This window comes from Patagioenas fasciata, chromosome 3, assembly GCF_037038585.1.
Source record: "Patagioenas fasciata isolate bPatFas1 chromosome 3, bPatFas1.hap1, whole genome shotgun sequence".
NCBI classification, from domain to species: Eukaryota; Metazoa; Chordata; class Aves; order Columbiformes; family Columbidae; genus Patagioenas; species Patagioenas fasciata.
Window position 1 is genome coordinate 1696922 of NC_092522.1, and position 16940 is coordinate 1713861.

Below are 16940 nucleotides of genomic sequence, written 5' to 3' on the forward strand. Positions count from 1 at the left end.
TCTAAGATGTCCTGAGAGGGTACCCTCATAGCTACATTCAAAAGTGCTTGTGTGCTGACTCTAATCACAAGCATGACGACACCTCAGTATTAATACCCATTTGTCTAAAACAAAGAGAAGACAGTAGTCAAAACTATCTTTGAATCCTTCTTTTAAGACGTATTAGCCATACCAACAGGGCTGCTCAGCACAGCAGGAGGGTGCTGCCTTCATCTGGACGGGCAGCGGCTGTGATGACAACGCTCTTCCTTTTGGCTCCACTCCAGCGAATGCAGCGGGGACCTGAACTAAATTAGAATGTGAAGTATTTGGAGAGCAAGATTCTCATCATTTTCCATTTCCTGGCAGCTCACAAAGAGGAGGAGGAAGGAGGGGAGTGCAGCACTTTGCAGGTGCACACTCACTGGATGTATGAATGTGCAAATTGCTCACTCAGCCCAGCTGCCGATATTTTAAGACTGTTACCACTCCTGATGTGGAAAGCTTTTCTACCTTATTTTTTACCATATTTAACAAGATCGTGAGGCACCTAAAAAACCCAAACCGCATAATTGGAAGAGAAGTGGTCAGGTTTATAATACATCCATTTAGTACAGTATCTCCTTTTTAGACAACACTGAAAACCACACTCATTAATCACTTCTAGGCAGTTCAGTCGCTGTACAAGTGCTGAGAATCTGGAACGCACCCCCACTTCCTCCCCACAGCAGGGTCAGATGAAATAAACCACTAATATCCCCCTTTTCCATCCTGACTGCGAAGAAGCTATCAGCTTAGTGAACGGAATAGATCGCAAGAGACTCCTGGGTGAACAGCAGCATTAGGTCCAGTCAGGAACTGGAGCAGAAGAGCAATGGTGAGGAATGAAGCAGAAAGCTGTCCAGCCGCATCGTGGAGGAGGATCAAAAGCCTAGATTTTAAGGTATGACAAGTAATTCGCAGGGATTTAAGAAACAGGAGGCAGCCTGTGACAAGTAGAACAGATAGCATTTCATCTTCTTCAGCTGACGTATACCTTCAGCTACAAATAACAATTTATGTTACCGAAAAGTTATACAATTATGTAGAAAACAGAGAAGAAAAAGACTAAGAGCAAAGATCAAATATCTGGTTTCCTTTTGAACACCTAATAATGGAAGATGGTTTAAATTTTCTATCACCATCAAGATCTGAATATTTCAGATTCAGGGTCAAAATCCACCAATCTGTCTAAAGGCAGCAGCCATTGGAAAGGCAAGAGAAAATGGGGAACACTTTGATGTTACCTCATCAACCGTGGTCAGTGTAGGTCCCAATAGACTCTGAAGTGCTGCCACAACAGTCAGTAAAAACCACAATCAGGGACAGAAAAATCGTGCATTTTAAATTTCTCTTTCAAAACGAGAGGGGCAGACTGAAAATACACTGACGTGTACTTCTGGCCATCACAAACCCAGGCCTGATATAACTGCAAATGCCTCACCTTCGTAGTAACATAAGGAAAGCAATCCAGGTACCTTCTGGATGAAGGGAAAAGTTGGGAACCTGGAAAGGCAGGATAGTGGCAGAGCGAAAGCTCAAAACAACCAACATTTCCACTTTCAAAACAAATATTACCTATTGACAGCCCTTCTGCTCTACATGAAGCTTGAGAAGACATTTAAAACAGCAGCGTAGCCCAAATTCCTTCACATCTACAACTTTCCGGTCACAAGCCTTAATATACAATATATACATAGCAAAAAATGTGCCCTGACTCCTTGAAAAAGGAATAGCCAGTAGAAGAGAACTACAGGAATGCGCGGGGAAGGACAAGAACATTACTTATTTGTGCGATTCCCAAACACAGCTGATCTAGAAGCAAAGCAAGAAATGAAACGGGTCACGATAGGTGCCGGAAGCACATGAAAAGCTTATTTACAGATTCTAATTGAATGGAAGATGGATAAAACTCCCCACTCCACAGACACAACTCCAAATTTTCTTCCAAATGTTGAGTTATAGATCCAATATCACATTATCCTATAAAATTCAGAGGAAACATTAGTAGTATACGGCCCAAAGTCAAATTCATATAACGTCACAAACCAACTAACCTGTGAGAAGTGAACCCACAAGACCTGACCTTTGGAAGTGCGAGCGCTTGGAAAGGACAAGAGCCATTGTCTGGAAGTAGAAGTAGACTCAGAAATCTCTTCATGTAGTATAATTTGCAAAATACCTTTCCAGAACAATATCCTGTCCCTTTGCAGGAGCACTCTCTCCAACCACTTGGAATCTAGAACGCGATTTAGAAAAACGTTGCTCAACCTGGATTTCTTAGTCTAGAGTGTTTATGCTTCAACTGAGCTCAAGGATTGGTTCTTCTTTCTATAGTGTATTCACCTGCAGACAAACCACGGTGTGCTACACAGTGATGTTTAAATAGGAAGAAATCACAGCAGCCAAACTTCCGAGGACTTTTCTTGACCGAAGTCCTGATCTGTGAGCAGAGAAAGGCAGATCACAGAACCCAGCAGAAAGCAAGAGGTGGTAACAGATTCACCCTACAGGATCCTGGCACCACCCCAATAACACAGCACTGGCAGCAAGAAAGGGAAACTGGAAAAAAAAAGTTGTTTGGTTTTCTTTTGATACAGAAGTCACCAAATCAATCTACATGTTCTTGACAGTTGTAGCAGCAACTTGTGACAACAGGTTTTTGTTTTGTTTGGGGTTGTGTTTTTTAAAGAGCACAAATGAACAGCATGGTGAAATACAGGCTGGCCAGCAGCCCACACCAATCTGCTTTTCTCCTGTCACAAATCTTCCCCAAATCCCCACGGGCTGAGACAGAACACAGCACAGAGCAGAGGAAACAGATGTCAGGAGCAGCTGCTTTCCAAGGGCAGGTGTGGCAGAGCGCGAGAGCCAGAACCAAGAGCCGGAGACACCCAACTATGGGATCCTTCCCCGGCACTGTCAGCGGGAAGGTGGCTTCCTCTTGGGGGCAGAATTAGAGTGGAAGAGTCGGAAGGAAAGAGACAGTCTAAGGTAACCATTATGTGACAGAAACATTTCTAGCAGTCAATCCATCAAAAAGAACAAAAAAAACCACCCACTCTTGGCCTCTTATATTTTGCTGTTCCTGTTCTTGCTGCTAACTAAAACATAAAACATTTTAATTATACATCACCTGCATCTACTGACATACTTCAAGAAATTTCTCAGTAACAAGTGGTAACTCACATTCACAGTGGAATGCAAAAGCACATCAACTATTTTATTAATTTCAAAGAACAGCAAATTCCATTTGGGGTCTATTAGTGTGCCTTAAAAATCTAAGAGTATGGACAAAAACTGTGTGTAAAACCATTTTACGAACCAAATCGCTCTCATTTCCACACTATTCCCGGTAGGCCCTGACGTTCTCACCTGTCATCGCTGCTCTGTTCATCGTGCAAGAGACGCTCCTTGTTTAAGCCGATTTTTTCAAGTTCGTGAGCAAGTTTTTCTAGATCGTTGTTCATTTGTTGAGTCTTCAATTTTTCATTCACCAAGTCCTTGGCACAGAAAAAAAATATAGTCAGTATAATCATATCAATAAAATAACATAGTATTAATCCTAGAAGCGCTGGGGCAAGAGTCTTTTATCCCTACATGATCTGAGTAACTCGGTGTTAACTCCCCTTTCCTTCCAAGTGTTGTCTCAGCGATATCGGGCACTCCATTGTAACTACAATTTGATTGCTCTCTAGTTGTTTACTCTGCCCTTTCTGCAGATCTTCTTGTTCAGAGTTGGTCTTGAACATTATGGTACAGGGGAAATGTTTCAGAGCAAATACTAATGTGAAGAACCTGAACAACATCAGTTTAACGTTGCTCCATGACAGCTCGTAAGCAACCCTACGTGTAATATGGTTCTATTATTCTGTTTGATTACGATTATATAACTTTTGATTATCTAACACCTTCCCTACTGCAACCATTAAAGATGCTACTAGTATAGAGATTAAAGCACAAAAAATACAAGATAAGCTTCCTGCAAAAATGCAGCTATAATTTCTCTGCACAACAAACAGGCGTGATGGAATGGTAACTCATTCTGCTTACCTCTCGTAAAGTCACCAGGGTTTTCTTATCAATGGTAGCTCTTTTCACGAGTTCTTTATTTTCTTTCTCTAGTTCTTTCAGGCGTACACATGACTCTTTATATACAACGATTTCTTTAAACAGAGATTTATTTTCCTTTTCCAGATTACTAATTTTTACATTGTTTTCTTCTAAAGTACTATCTTTAATTTCCGCTTGTTGTCGAAGCCTTTTATTTTCTTTTTCTAGCTGTTTCTTATCTTTTTCCAGCTGAGAAGTCTCTTGTTCTAACAGCTTATTCTCCTTTTCCAATTGCTCCAGGCGCTTACTAGAGATTTTTAACTCTTCCAAGTTCTTTTGCAGAGTCTGATTTTCAGACTCTAAATCCTGTAATTCACTTTCTAATTGCTGAATCTTCTTATTGCTGTTCTCCAGGGCTTTCTGCAGCCTTTGGTTTTCCGTGTCCAGGCCTTGGTAGCTGACTTCCAAGCGTTCTGTTTTCTTAAACGAGGCTTTCATGAGCTCCAGGCTTTTTTTCAGCTGCTCCTTTTCACTCTCCAGCTCCTTATTTTCCAATTGTAACTGTGCCACTTTAATGCTCGTACACTTCAAGGATTCGATTGTTCTCCTTAGTTCCAAGTTTTCTTCATCGAGTTGGGAATTCTCCTTTTCTAAGGATTCCAATTGAAAAGTTAGATTTTTTAGGCTATCCAAAGTTTTTTTGAGTTTTCTGTTTTCCATTTCCAGGTCTGAGTTTTCTTGTTCTAAGGCCTCGATCTTCTCACAAGTGATTTTTAAGGTAGTAATTTTTTTCTGCAATACTTCATTCTCCTTCTCCAGATGATGCAGCTCATTCTCGAGCTCTTCTGCTCGCTCCCCTTTCTCTTTATAGTGTTCCAGTTCTTTCCTGACTTGTTTTTTTTCAAACTCGACCTTATTTAACTTACTGCTGGTCTCTTTAATAGACTCATGAAGGATTTTATTTTCTTTTTCTATTTCTTTCATTCTCGCTTCAGCGCTGATTTGTGAGCGTTGTCTCAGAGAAGCTACTGTTTGATTCAAATGTTCATTTTCTTGTTCTAATAGCTTAACCTAATTTGGGGGAAAAATCGTAAACTTTGGTGAGCGACAAGCCAGCAAGTAATTACTTCCATATAGAAACTGAAAGCTACTAAGATGGTAAGATTACATCATATTTTGCGTTTATTTTGAGTTACTCTACTGGTATTTATTACCAGCATTACAAACAACGTGTAAGTACACAGGTGGAAGTATCTTCCTCTTGGATATTGGTATATCACATAAAAATAAAACTAATGAAGCACAAAGCAAAGCTGTATCTGTTTCTTTGCTTCATTTCATTTGTGTTTACCCAGATTCAGGTTCTTTTTCTTAAACTCTGCAATTTCCAGAGATGTATGTCCACGAAGAACAAAATCGCAGTCAAGTTCTGAACCCAACTTGAGATGGAAATAGGTGTGGGAGCCAGAAAAGGGTCTTTATTTCACTTGGAAAAACTAGAAGTGATCTGTGGGATCTGAGGGCACCCTGATCACGTCAATAACATTTTGTGAAGGAACAAAGTTGCGTTAGTTTTTGAGTTAAAAAGAACCCTCGGACATGCCGTTCCAAAACAGCTTCCAGAGAAAACACATCATATTAGAACTGAATTATTTTCTCAGGTAACATATTCCCAAGACCCACTTCAAGGGCAAAGGCAGCATTTACATCTTCATTTTTAGTATTTCTTGACTTTTCCGCTTACTCTAAATCAGCTGAAATTATTTGGGTAGGTGACAGACAGCAAAATCAGAAAACTGTTTAGATCAATATTTAAGAATACACTAATAACACAGCACAAGGGATGTTTCAACAATCTGCTGTTTCTGAGAAAAGCCCAAGTGCTGGTTGCGATGGAAAACAGATTGAGAAAATTATAGACTGTTCTTTCATATTTAATTCTCAACACAACTATTAATTACAGGATCTATGTGTCTGGTCCCAGCAATGACAAACTGTTCTGAAATAATTAGTAAGATACTAATTGACAGGTGTCTAAAAAACACAACTTCGTAAGGCTTCCTTACATAGCCTGGAACGTTACTACACACGCATCATTACTTTCCACGAATTCTGCTTCTATAAACCAAACTTAACAAAAAAAATCACAATCAACCTCCATAAATTTGATGAAATCAAATGAACCTTGTTCTGCCCCCTCCACTAAGTTTCAGAGGATTAGTGAAAGACATGAAAGATGCTGCCAACACACCACAGCTTCTCAGCAGATTATTTTACAGCAGAAATAGTCGCATTGAAATATTAGTCCTACTCTAACATGTTCAAAATAATGTATGTATCCCTGGTGGCTGAATGGGACTTATAACTTATTCCAGAAAGTTTCAGTCCTTTCTTCTCTAGAGTGCACTTCTAACACATTATGTAAATAATTATTGTAATATCACATTCTCTTTCTTTCTCAAGTCTGGAATTTCATTTACTGATTAAATCTGGCCCTTAAAAATTTTCAGGACTTTTGAAATACAAAATTTTGTATTCCAAATACTGTACTTTTAAGTTAAACCAAAAAAAAATGCCAATCTCAGCGAGAAGTATCTGTGGAATTTACAAAAGGTAACTAGAGTTCTACTTCTGGAGGAGCTGATTCCTTAATATGGGATCTCCAGAAGTTTCCATAACTCGTTTCCTATTGGCTGCCATCCACAGCTCCTCTGGGTTGCTCTGCAAAGCCCTTTAGTAGGTGTCAGCACCCTGAGATACAGGTATTAATATGTCAGTGCCATTGAGCGTCCTCTTAAATGCAGCTCGAATCTTTTCCAAAGCCCCAGGTGCCAGTTTCCAGCACCCAAAAATAAATTCTGCTATCCGCCTACAAGTCACAGCTAGAAAACATTTGAGTATAAGGGGATATTATGAAGCTGGATGTGATGGTTCCTACCTCAGATGCACAAGCGACACAGGAGGAAGAATGAGCAGCGGGACGGGCAGCTGTAATTCTCATTAATACCCCGACACGACCTCAGAGGCTGCCTGGAACCTGTTCTCGTCCATGCAGAGGTGTCTGGCGGCCCTCCAGAGCTCCCCATTTGCTCTTTTGGCTGAGCTACACCCTCTAAGCAACCACAGCAAACACACAGCCCAGGAAAGCCACAGGAGCACTGCAAAACTCTACAGAGTTCTAAAACTCCCAGTAAAACCTCAGCTAAAGATGAGTCACGTCTCTGAGTGCCTGCAGGCCTTGGAAAAACGATTTTCTGCAGATACGTCCTTCTGGCAAATCTGCTACCCTCACAATCCCTTTATGCCTGTACAAAAGCACAGGACAATGCAGCATTAAGACTTTTAATTCTGCTACTCACTTGTCTCTCTGAGTTTTCCCGAAGTGTTTCAAGCGTCTTTTCAAGCTGTGCTTTTTCTTTCATCAAATCTTTACTCAAATTTTGACTGTTCTGAAGACTTTGCTTCTCTTGGCTCATTTCATTCTCCAGCTCTTCAAGCTGGGGAAAAAGAAACAGGTTTTTCTGAATGTACTTAATAATGACAATAGCATTCCTCTTAGCTGGGTTGAAGGTACACTTACAGAAACGAATAAAGAAGGTTAAAGCAAAGAATGACATGGAGTTTTCTGTTCTTTATCTGAAACAATTAATCTCTTCTAGGAATAAATTCACTTCTGCCAGAATTTTCTCCCTGGCTCAGAAAATTGTATCTATAAAGTATTTTGCATTTTAAAAAGTGGACGGATTTTATTAGGCTCTGGATATTTCCCCAAACATCTTTTTTCTTCTCTTAAAATCCCAGTTTGTGAGATTTATAGTGCTCATCCAAGTCCCTTTTAACATATAAGGTTTGAAAGTTGTTTGATCCTACCCAACTATTTCAAGGGACACTTATGATGATTCCTTGGCAATTAAATACACAGGTTTGTTTTGTGGAATAGTTCCAGCTCACAATGTCGCCAGCCAGCAAAACTGTTCACAAACGAAAATAACCACGTGTGCTCATTTCTAAGACCTGTCCCTTTCTCCATACCCTCCCAGCTGCCATTCTGGGACCGCACCGACACTCAAAGCGGGACACAGGTGCTGCAAAAAATACCATACCGGTAAGAAATGAGAAGCAGTGTGCAAGTGCGGAATACAGGAGGGATTTCTTTCCATCTCTTTTTTTAATTATCTCTTACTCTTCTCCAAGAATAGTCTCTCTAACATCTGAAATATCTGCTGAAGTAAAAGCTATTTCAGAACCTTTAGACACTTCAACTCCGCTGCAATTAGTCCCTGTTTTTTTTTCCTTTTTTTTTTTCTGTCTATAAATATCACTAATTACTGTATTTGATATACATAATTTGGAGAGTAGAATACTGTAGATCAGCACGGATAAATCTGACAAACTGCTCTCATTCACTGGCTCATCAATTCCTTGTTCCATTTGCTCTCTTTCTCAGTTATGAATGAGGACACACGACCAAGTTTTCTGCTTAGACTTACCAGGCAGTCTTTGCCTACGTACACATACTTTCCCCTGCTTAAGAATTACAAAAACTAAAATAATGTTCTCAGATATCACAGAACACTTTCATTATTCATTACATCTCTGTATGTTAGTATTTTTCCCTCATTTGTATAAGATCTTTCTGAATCAAATGGTCACATTCTTACATTTATAAAAAAGAATAACTAAAAAAATGAGAAAAAACACTTTGAGGTAGTTTTCTTTTTTACCATAAACTTACAAGTGCTGTAACACCTTCGGTCCTAGTAATACTTCACCCAAAATAATAACAATGCATAAAATTACCCTTTAGCAAAACAAGGGCAAGCTACATTAGGCAGCTCACACACAATTCAACCATACACTGACCATTACCTTTTTGCTAAGTCTTTGGTTTTCCTTTTCCATTTTCAGAATCCTTGAACTGCTGCCTTCTACCGAACCCACCGCACTCTGCAGTTCTTCCACCGTCTTCAGCAAACTTTGGTTTTCCATTTCCAGCTTCAGTAATCTGCTCGATGTCAGTTCATTCACCTCATGACCAAGTGATTTCTGGGGCACTGCAAGAGAAAAACTCCTTCTAAAAAATAGAAGGGGTTACTTATTACCTGGAGTTCTTGGACTTTGCGTTTGCAGACTGAGGGGATTCAGAAGCCTTTGCTGGTCCTCTGGTGCCTTGTTGGTGAACAGAGCTCGTGAGGATTAATGGCTCATCCTGCTTACCCAACAGAAAACACTGTAGATGCATAAAACAAAACGTTCTGCTCATCCTACAGTTTCTAATAACAGCTGAAGTTTGTTTCCTGCGACTGAGGACATATCTCTAAGTTTCCACAAATCCTTTGTATGGGATCCAGTGTAGGGCCAAGCACGCTATTTCGGAAGAATCAACATTTTACGAGTTATCCCCGCAAACAACTACTCTGAGAAGCGTTAATGAATCTTAACTTTGAGAACAGTAAAGCAAGAAGGCTCATGATCTGTGCTATGGAGTACAGAAGTTTGAATGGCAACACAATGTACCTCCAAGGTATTTACGGGTTTTATATCTCTAAGTGAAAAGAATCACAACAACAGAGGCTTTTAATGTAGGATGTATCTCCAAGGATACATGGGACTGAATGGGGAAAAACAACAACAAAAACAACCAAAAAAACCCCAAACACAACAAAAACAATGCCAAAAATAACCCCCAAACTGTCATTTCTCTGGAGGATGAAAGATCCTGCACTTGAGATGTCGGGAGCTGTAATTTCCTAGAGCGCCCGACCCCTGAGCTTTCAATGTTCCTATTCCATTAGTTTGTGAGTATCATCATGTTTACCTTCAGAAAGCTCCGTAGTCCTATTTATCTGTTCAAGTTCCCAGCCAAGGTGCAATGATTCATCCATACTTTGCTTCTGAGCCATTTCTAGAGTCATGTTTTCCTCCATGAGTTCCTCAATCTTCTTTCTGTCCATATCACGCTCCTTAAAGATTATTTCACACACAACTTTTAAAAACGTATGTCTCAACGTACAGAAAATATTTCACTATCTAGTACGCCGCAGAGAAATGCAAAGTTAGTTAGCAAGTGTTAGTAAATCTAGACATTCCTTCTTCTTCTTCCCCACCACTTTCACTGGAAGTTCTTTTATCAAAAATAGAAATGAAATTCAATGCACTTCCGTTGTCTTTGTCACCCTCCGTTTACACTTACCATCTCCATATCATGTAATTTAGCTTTTAACTGCAGATTCTCTTTTTCTAGCTCATGTAGTTTATCAGAACGGGCTCGGGTCCCCTCTAATTGATCTTCCAACATTGTCTTTGTTTCTAGCAACACTTGATTGTCTTCTTTTAACTCCTGCAAGAGTCCAGCAATAAAAAGAGCTCACAACAAAAGGTATTTCCTTATTAATAGAAACTGATAATCAAACCATAAATACTCCAGTGATTTGAGCTGTGACCTGGAAAGATGTATTGCACAGGTCCTAAACAGTTTGAATTTATGTAGCTAGGGGATTGTTTCTAATGGCATCTGATGAAAACAATAATGTGTAAAAACAAATAATTGACAATTTTACTCATAAAGACAAAACTTTCCAAGCATGCAGTCAGCTGCAAAATCTGAAAAAGAGATCAGTGAATGCAACTTATAAATATTTATCCTTCATACTCCTCCCTACACAAATATTAGTAGTAGTTCTTATTATTATGAAGCAAAACCAACTAATTAACATCTGCCTCTATTCAAGCATGACTGAAAAAAATCAGATCGTTTACAAGCTTTGAAACATGTAAACAAATTTTAGGGTTTTTACTAAATTAAATTTCCACTCTTTTCAAGGCCTGTACACTAACATCTTCACCAATTTTTGTCCTATGTTTTCAGTCCCTCTTATAACACCAGTAGATATACACAGTTTATGAAGTCATTCATGTCAGTCATCCATTTTTAATTAATTTTTAATGAGTTCCTTCTTGGGTTTCCAAATACATGGTATATATCCTAATGAGAGGCTCCTACTGATCCTGCTGGCTTAGAGCTCTGGTGAACACTGCTGACTTCAACTGAAACTGGATGCCATTGGACACAGGGACTCTTGCCTAAAAACAGCAATTTCTCACAAAAGACTGACTATCACGTATCCCAGAGCAAGAAGCTGGAACACTCTTTTCACATCTCAATGTTTAAGTCATCAAAATAACTTTGAAAAAGCCACAGCAAACAAAAAATGACGGGTTTCTGTATTTTTTTCCCTTTATATACCTCCACTCTAGCTTTGTAGAATTCAATATCATGCAGCCTCTCTTTATAGCGGCCGACTTCGCTTTCAAGCTTGTCAACTCGAATTGCCTTCTCCCGAAGAGCATCCAATTCATCTCTATACACTCTGGCAGAGCGGGCATCGGAGAGTAAATTCATATTCTAGAAAAGAAGGAAATTCAGACATTAAAGGCACATGCTGGACGATAACACAGCTGCTTCATTATTTACAAGCATGATTTTAATGCAGAAGTCAATTCTGAGAAAGGTAAGAGTATTTCAGAGGGTCAGTGCAGATGATGTATTTCCATGAAAACTGCATTGACCTTTTGCAAGGAGAGGTATGTACACATATTTACATTTCAGAACAGCATTTTATTTTACAGATAATATACTAAAATATCTCCAACAACTGTATACACTCATATCCTAATAATGAATGAATCGGAAGTTTTCCTGCACTATCAACATACAGACCCAAAGTATAAAGACAACCAGATGAAATCTGAGTGAATTGTGTTTGAGGAATTGTTGGTGGCAACGTTTTTCCCCACTCCGTGCAAGCACTGGATCTCCAGACCCCGTACCTCTTGCTGAAGCCTCTTCAGCTCAGCTTCCATCTGCTCCAGTTCTTGCTTACAGTCAAGCAACTGCTCAGTCTTTTCCTCGCTTAAAAGAGAGAACACAATGAGTCAAATATGACTGCAAAACCTGATAGTGAGCATCTCACTGGAGAACAAAGCACTGACATTCATGAAACGTCCCTTATTTAATCCAGAATTTCATGGACATCGCAGTGTAAAACTTAGGTATGCCATTATGCTTTAGATACCTTTAAGTTTTACACTATACCTAGCATTTTTAATTTGGTCAGATTTTTCGTGATCTTTTAAATTGTTGTTCACTAAGATTTCTTTCTTACAAGGGGCAGAAAACATGAGGGTGCATGTGATAAGATTTAAGAGTTAGTGATAAGAGCTAAGAGAGAAAATAATTTCAAAATATACATTCAAAAGGAGAAGCAGACAACGACCACCGATGAATCCTGGCACAGATCAGGTAAAGCCCATCTTAAAAGCACTTGGATACTTCTGTAATTTTTCTTACAGAGAAGAATTAAGGTTTACTCATTAAAAGGTATCACTTAATATCTTCAATTTGATGAAACGTATAATGAATCTTAGTTTAATGGAAACAATGTAGCGTCTACTTTAGTATATTCAGAATTTTGTAATAAAAACTACAATTTTTACAGTGTCATTCTTAACTTCCCACTAACACTTCTCTCAATACTCAAAAACGAGTTTGTTAAACAATGAGTAAGTGCAAGGGTAATATTTAATTCACTCAAAGACACAAAATACCTAATGCTCAAAATACAACTGCACATTATCGGCTGTTAAAAACCTGGCATACCCAAAATTGTATCGCTTTAAAAAATATATTGCATATTCAAACACATCACTGTATTATTTAATATCTTGGAATACAAGCATGAAACAAAACAGAAGTAGAAAAGGAGGAGGTAAGAGAATGTAATAGACTGAAATGTATAATACAAACTAAAAGTAATCATACTAACAAAATATATTCATTTTAAACAAAACTAGAAGAGTGTTTTGGTTGGTTGTTTTTTTACATGAGCCAATTTCACACCAAATGCCCTTTTTTGCAGGCGTGCATTGTTTCAGAAAGGTCACGGACAGCCTACACACAGCCAGGGATCCATCTGTGTGCAACGCCAGTGTCCGCAGCAGACAGCAAAGCGTTCACACACCACAAATGGGTCCTGCATTAGACATCACCGTAAAATTCACATTCCTGGATTATGGTTCTACATAGAAACACAAAGGACTTAATACAGCGAACCAGGTGTGCCACTTCCAATTCTGGAGTCTCTATATTACAAGTGTCAAATAGTTGTTCTGCAGCCAAGTGGAAAATAATCTTTGCAGACCTTTTGTATGAAATTATCTTAGCACATTAAACCAGATACGAATGCTCACTGCCAAAAATCAGCTTATAAATATATTTTAAGATTAATATTTTCAACTCTGGAACGGATCTAATTTTAAACTTACCAAATACATGCAGCATTTACTACTAAATGCTACAGACAAAAGTTAATTTATTGAAGTCTAATATTTTAAATATACTGCTACACATAAAGGAAGATTCTCTATGAATTGAATTCAAATAGAGTGCAAAATGTGAACTGTTCCGAGCCATCACTGTTGCCCTAATTGCATGCTTCAGCTACAGACTGGAGAGGATTGTGCTAAATTATACAGAACATCGCAGTGTTCACTGTTTAGGCTATCTATTAACTGTCAATCAAGCTAATAACAGCAATTTTTTCACTAATTTTCTCGGTGCAGCTGTTTATAGAATATCCTGGGCGGGCTCCTCTCAGCAGACACATAATAATACAGACACCAGAAAAAAAGAGCCATAGCTTTTTGTCCTCTACTCTTCGCGAAGCCCAAGACGCCGTGGGGGAAGGGGATCCTCCGAGTAAATCAACCAGACACTTAATCCAGCCGGAGATGATCTGATCCACAGACCCTGCCACGAGCAGAGCAGCCAGGCCAGCGCGAGTCACAATGAGCAGCTCAACTTTTAATCTCATTTTACCTGTCTCCTCTCTGCACGAGATACGTTGGATTAAAATATATTTATGCCGCTTCTAAACTATAGGCAAGTTACTAAGTGTGTTGAATCTCTCCAGATGCTCCATTTGTATTTGAAGCTCAAACTGCACACACTTTACTCTGCTAAAACAACATTAAACATTGCTAGAGGGAGAAACAGATTCTCCATTGGCCTATTACTGGTTTTCTCTTTAAATAACTCTTCATTACTGCTTAGATTTGTTCCTCGACCATGAAGACAAAGTACCTACTGGTACTTACTATATCAGTTTCCTTCATAGAACAGAAGGGATAAAAAAAGGTTTTCATTAGATATGAAAAACAAAGTAAAAAATATATTTGCTGTGATTTTTCACAGTATTTGGATGAGGTTAAGTGAAAATATTTTGCAAACCAGGAAGGAACCATAGATGACTATTTCTCTGATATTTCCAACAAGGAACAGGTAACGTAATCATGGTGTTGCTGAGGAATCACTACAGCACTATCTCCTTTTACAAAGGGTGTTTTGCCACTAATACTTGAACAGTCAGGACACGGCTCTTAGTTCCAGCCCCCCCAGTTGCCCGCTCCATGTAGCACCCCAAACTACCTCAACTATAACACTGGTCTCTCAGAAGCGTATATGAATACGGATAGATTAAAACTCTAGTCAGACATGAATTAATTAGCAGCTCTGCAGCCCGGGGTACTCACAGCTCCTGGCGAAGCCGCCGGATCCTGGCCTTGGCGTCCGCCAGCTCCACCGAGAGGTGCTGCCGGCTCTCCGTGCGCTTCATGCCCGGAGAGCCGCACGGAGATTGCGCCGCTGACGCGTGAGGTAGGAAACGGAGACAGTCCCGCTCTTCCGAGAGCTCTATGATAGTCTAAGAAATTGAAAAACACATACATATAGAGAGAAAAAAAGTACATAATTCCATTCTTTTACTGCCTTAATAAATCAAAGACTGAAATGAAGCGCGAATAATAGGAAAGTTTTGCAATATAATAAGTTAGAAGCCCTACATACACCTCTATGCCTAAAGCAAATAGTCACAACTATTTTACACTACCGCTTGGCTATTCTTAAACTACTTAAATTTAGACTTTTAAGTCCACAAAATTATCAGCGCTTTGAATGGACTGGGTAATTAAATTGCACAATTCCTTGAACACGAGGATAAATGTGAATCTCTGAAGGTGATGGTGTTCTTCAGTGAGCAGTGGCATCCTTGCCAACCGAATAAAGCATCAAACCTACAGGAATATTCCTATTTTGTCATGTAAATAAAGGTGTTATTCGAATACGAAGATCTCTCGTATTTTAAAGTGACTTTTCCTTTATGTTGCAAAAAAGCGTTACCACACATCCTCCCCCCTCACAGTTCAGTTTCTGTTTTCCTCTTATCGAGGCTGTGAGCTGCAAAGACAGTTGCTAACTGTCCAAGGAATACTTGGAATAATTGCAACATTAACATATCCCCACTCTACTGAGGGGCAAATCTGGGACCACCAAGTTGATTCATAGCTTGCAATTTTAATTAAATATATTTCTGTCTCTTGATTCTCACACAGTACAACAATTGTGCCTCGGAACAAGCTTATAAAACCTCCTCTCCCAGTATGGATTCTGCTCCAGCTCGCTCGGAGCTGTGCAGCAGGATACAGGAATGTACCGCGCATCTTTCGGTGACCGGCTCACAAACTGACGGGTCGCTGATTCCTGGAAACTTCAGCTGATACAGCTTTGGATTTTCTTCTTATCAACTACAGATGAATGTTGTTTAAAGTTGTTTGAGACTCTGGTTACTACTTTTGGGCACCAGGGAGTCCCTCCTTAAATACGCTAACAGAACATACATTAACCTATTGGCTTTAAAAACACTGAACTGTATCATTTTCAAAAATGACTTCTTACATTTCTCTTAGCAACAAGGCACATCCATACCTCTGAGTGCTCATCTCTTTCATCTATAAGTCTTTTTAAATGCAATGCCATATTTTTCAAGAGAGGTTCAACATACTCTTGTGTCAACACAATGACATCCATCCACTGCAGATCAAACACATTCTCCTGATTATGAGTTACCTATGGAATGAAATGGAAGAAAAAAAACATCCTCTTTAAATTATAAGAGTAGAAAGGAAGCACAAGAGAATAAAGCTGAAACCCTACAGGTTAAATTCTCAAGACAAGGTACGAAAAAACATATAAAAGAGAATAAATTGTATGTTATGGAATAGTTCCTTATCTACCTTAAAGTAGTACCTTGTACCTCTGGCAAAATAAAAAGCAAAAGATAACTCTGACAGAATATACATTATGTATCAAACACATGGGATTTGAATTACATTTTATATACGAATTTGCATAGGAAAATGCACTAAGTTTGCTGTAACTCTAAGACATTCTTGGAGCAACACACTTGCCCCCGGTACTGTTTCAACAACGTAACCCAAAAGAGCTCGATCATGAAATCTTTTTGTGAATCAAGTCAAAAAATGACGGCATTTTTTTCTTACTAAAAAACAATAGATACACAAATCATGTATTTGCTTTACTTGCTTTTGAACAAATACAATTCATCTCCTTACAATACAATATTCCACTGCCAAAAAATAACTACGTACCTCTTGAATATGGGCTGCAACAGCTGCTCTTGTATCGAAATCCAGACCTTGGATTCTTTCTATAAATTCTTCTTTTTTCTGACACTAAAAATAAAGATATCTATTTTATATACATATGTATATAAAAAATTGCAAGTATTCTCATCCTTCCTTTGTATTTTTAAGAGTTAAAAAGGTTAAATCTGAAATCATAATGATCATATTGCTGAATTATTATCCATAATCGCGTTGACCAATAAACACTTGGTTTATGTCATGTTGCAGCAATTATATCTTCCAACATAAATAAAACGATCAAGATAAAATGGCTACTGAAAAGGGGGAAGATAAGAACATAATTCTTCGGTACTTTATCATTTTCGTCC

General features: G+C 38.8%; 1 protein-coding gene across 15 annotated transcripts in view; it reads right to left on the reverse strand.

Moving 5' to 3' along the window:
• Positions 1-16940, reverse strand: part of CCDC88A (coiled-coil domain containing 88A) — a 64107-nt gene that overhangs the window by 23247 nt on the left and 23920 nt on the right. For all 15 annotated transcript variants that reach the window (XM_065835279.2, XM_071805630.1, XM_071805631.1 and 12 more), the window contains 11 exons: positions 16576-16659; positions 15893-16033; positions 14662-14831; positions 11902-11983; positions 11318-11476; positions 10265-10411; positions 9890-10034; positions 8941-9125; positions 7431-7568; positions 4072-5142; positions 3394-3521 (listed from right to left, as the gene is read on the reverse strand). In XM_065835279.2, coding sequence (XP_065691351.2) covers positions 3394-3521; positions 4072-5142; positions 7431-7568; positions 8941-9125; positions 9890-10034; positions 10265-10411; positions 11318-11476; positions 11902-11983; positions 14662-14831; positions 15893-16033; positions 16576-16659 — 2450 coding nt within the window. The remainder of the gene's footprint in view (positions 1-3393; positions 3522-4071; positions 5143-7430; positions 7569-8940; positions 9126-9889; positions 10035-10264; positions 10412-11317; positions 11477-11901; positions 11984-14661; positions 14832-15892; positions 16034-16575; positions 16660-16940) is intronic.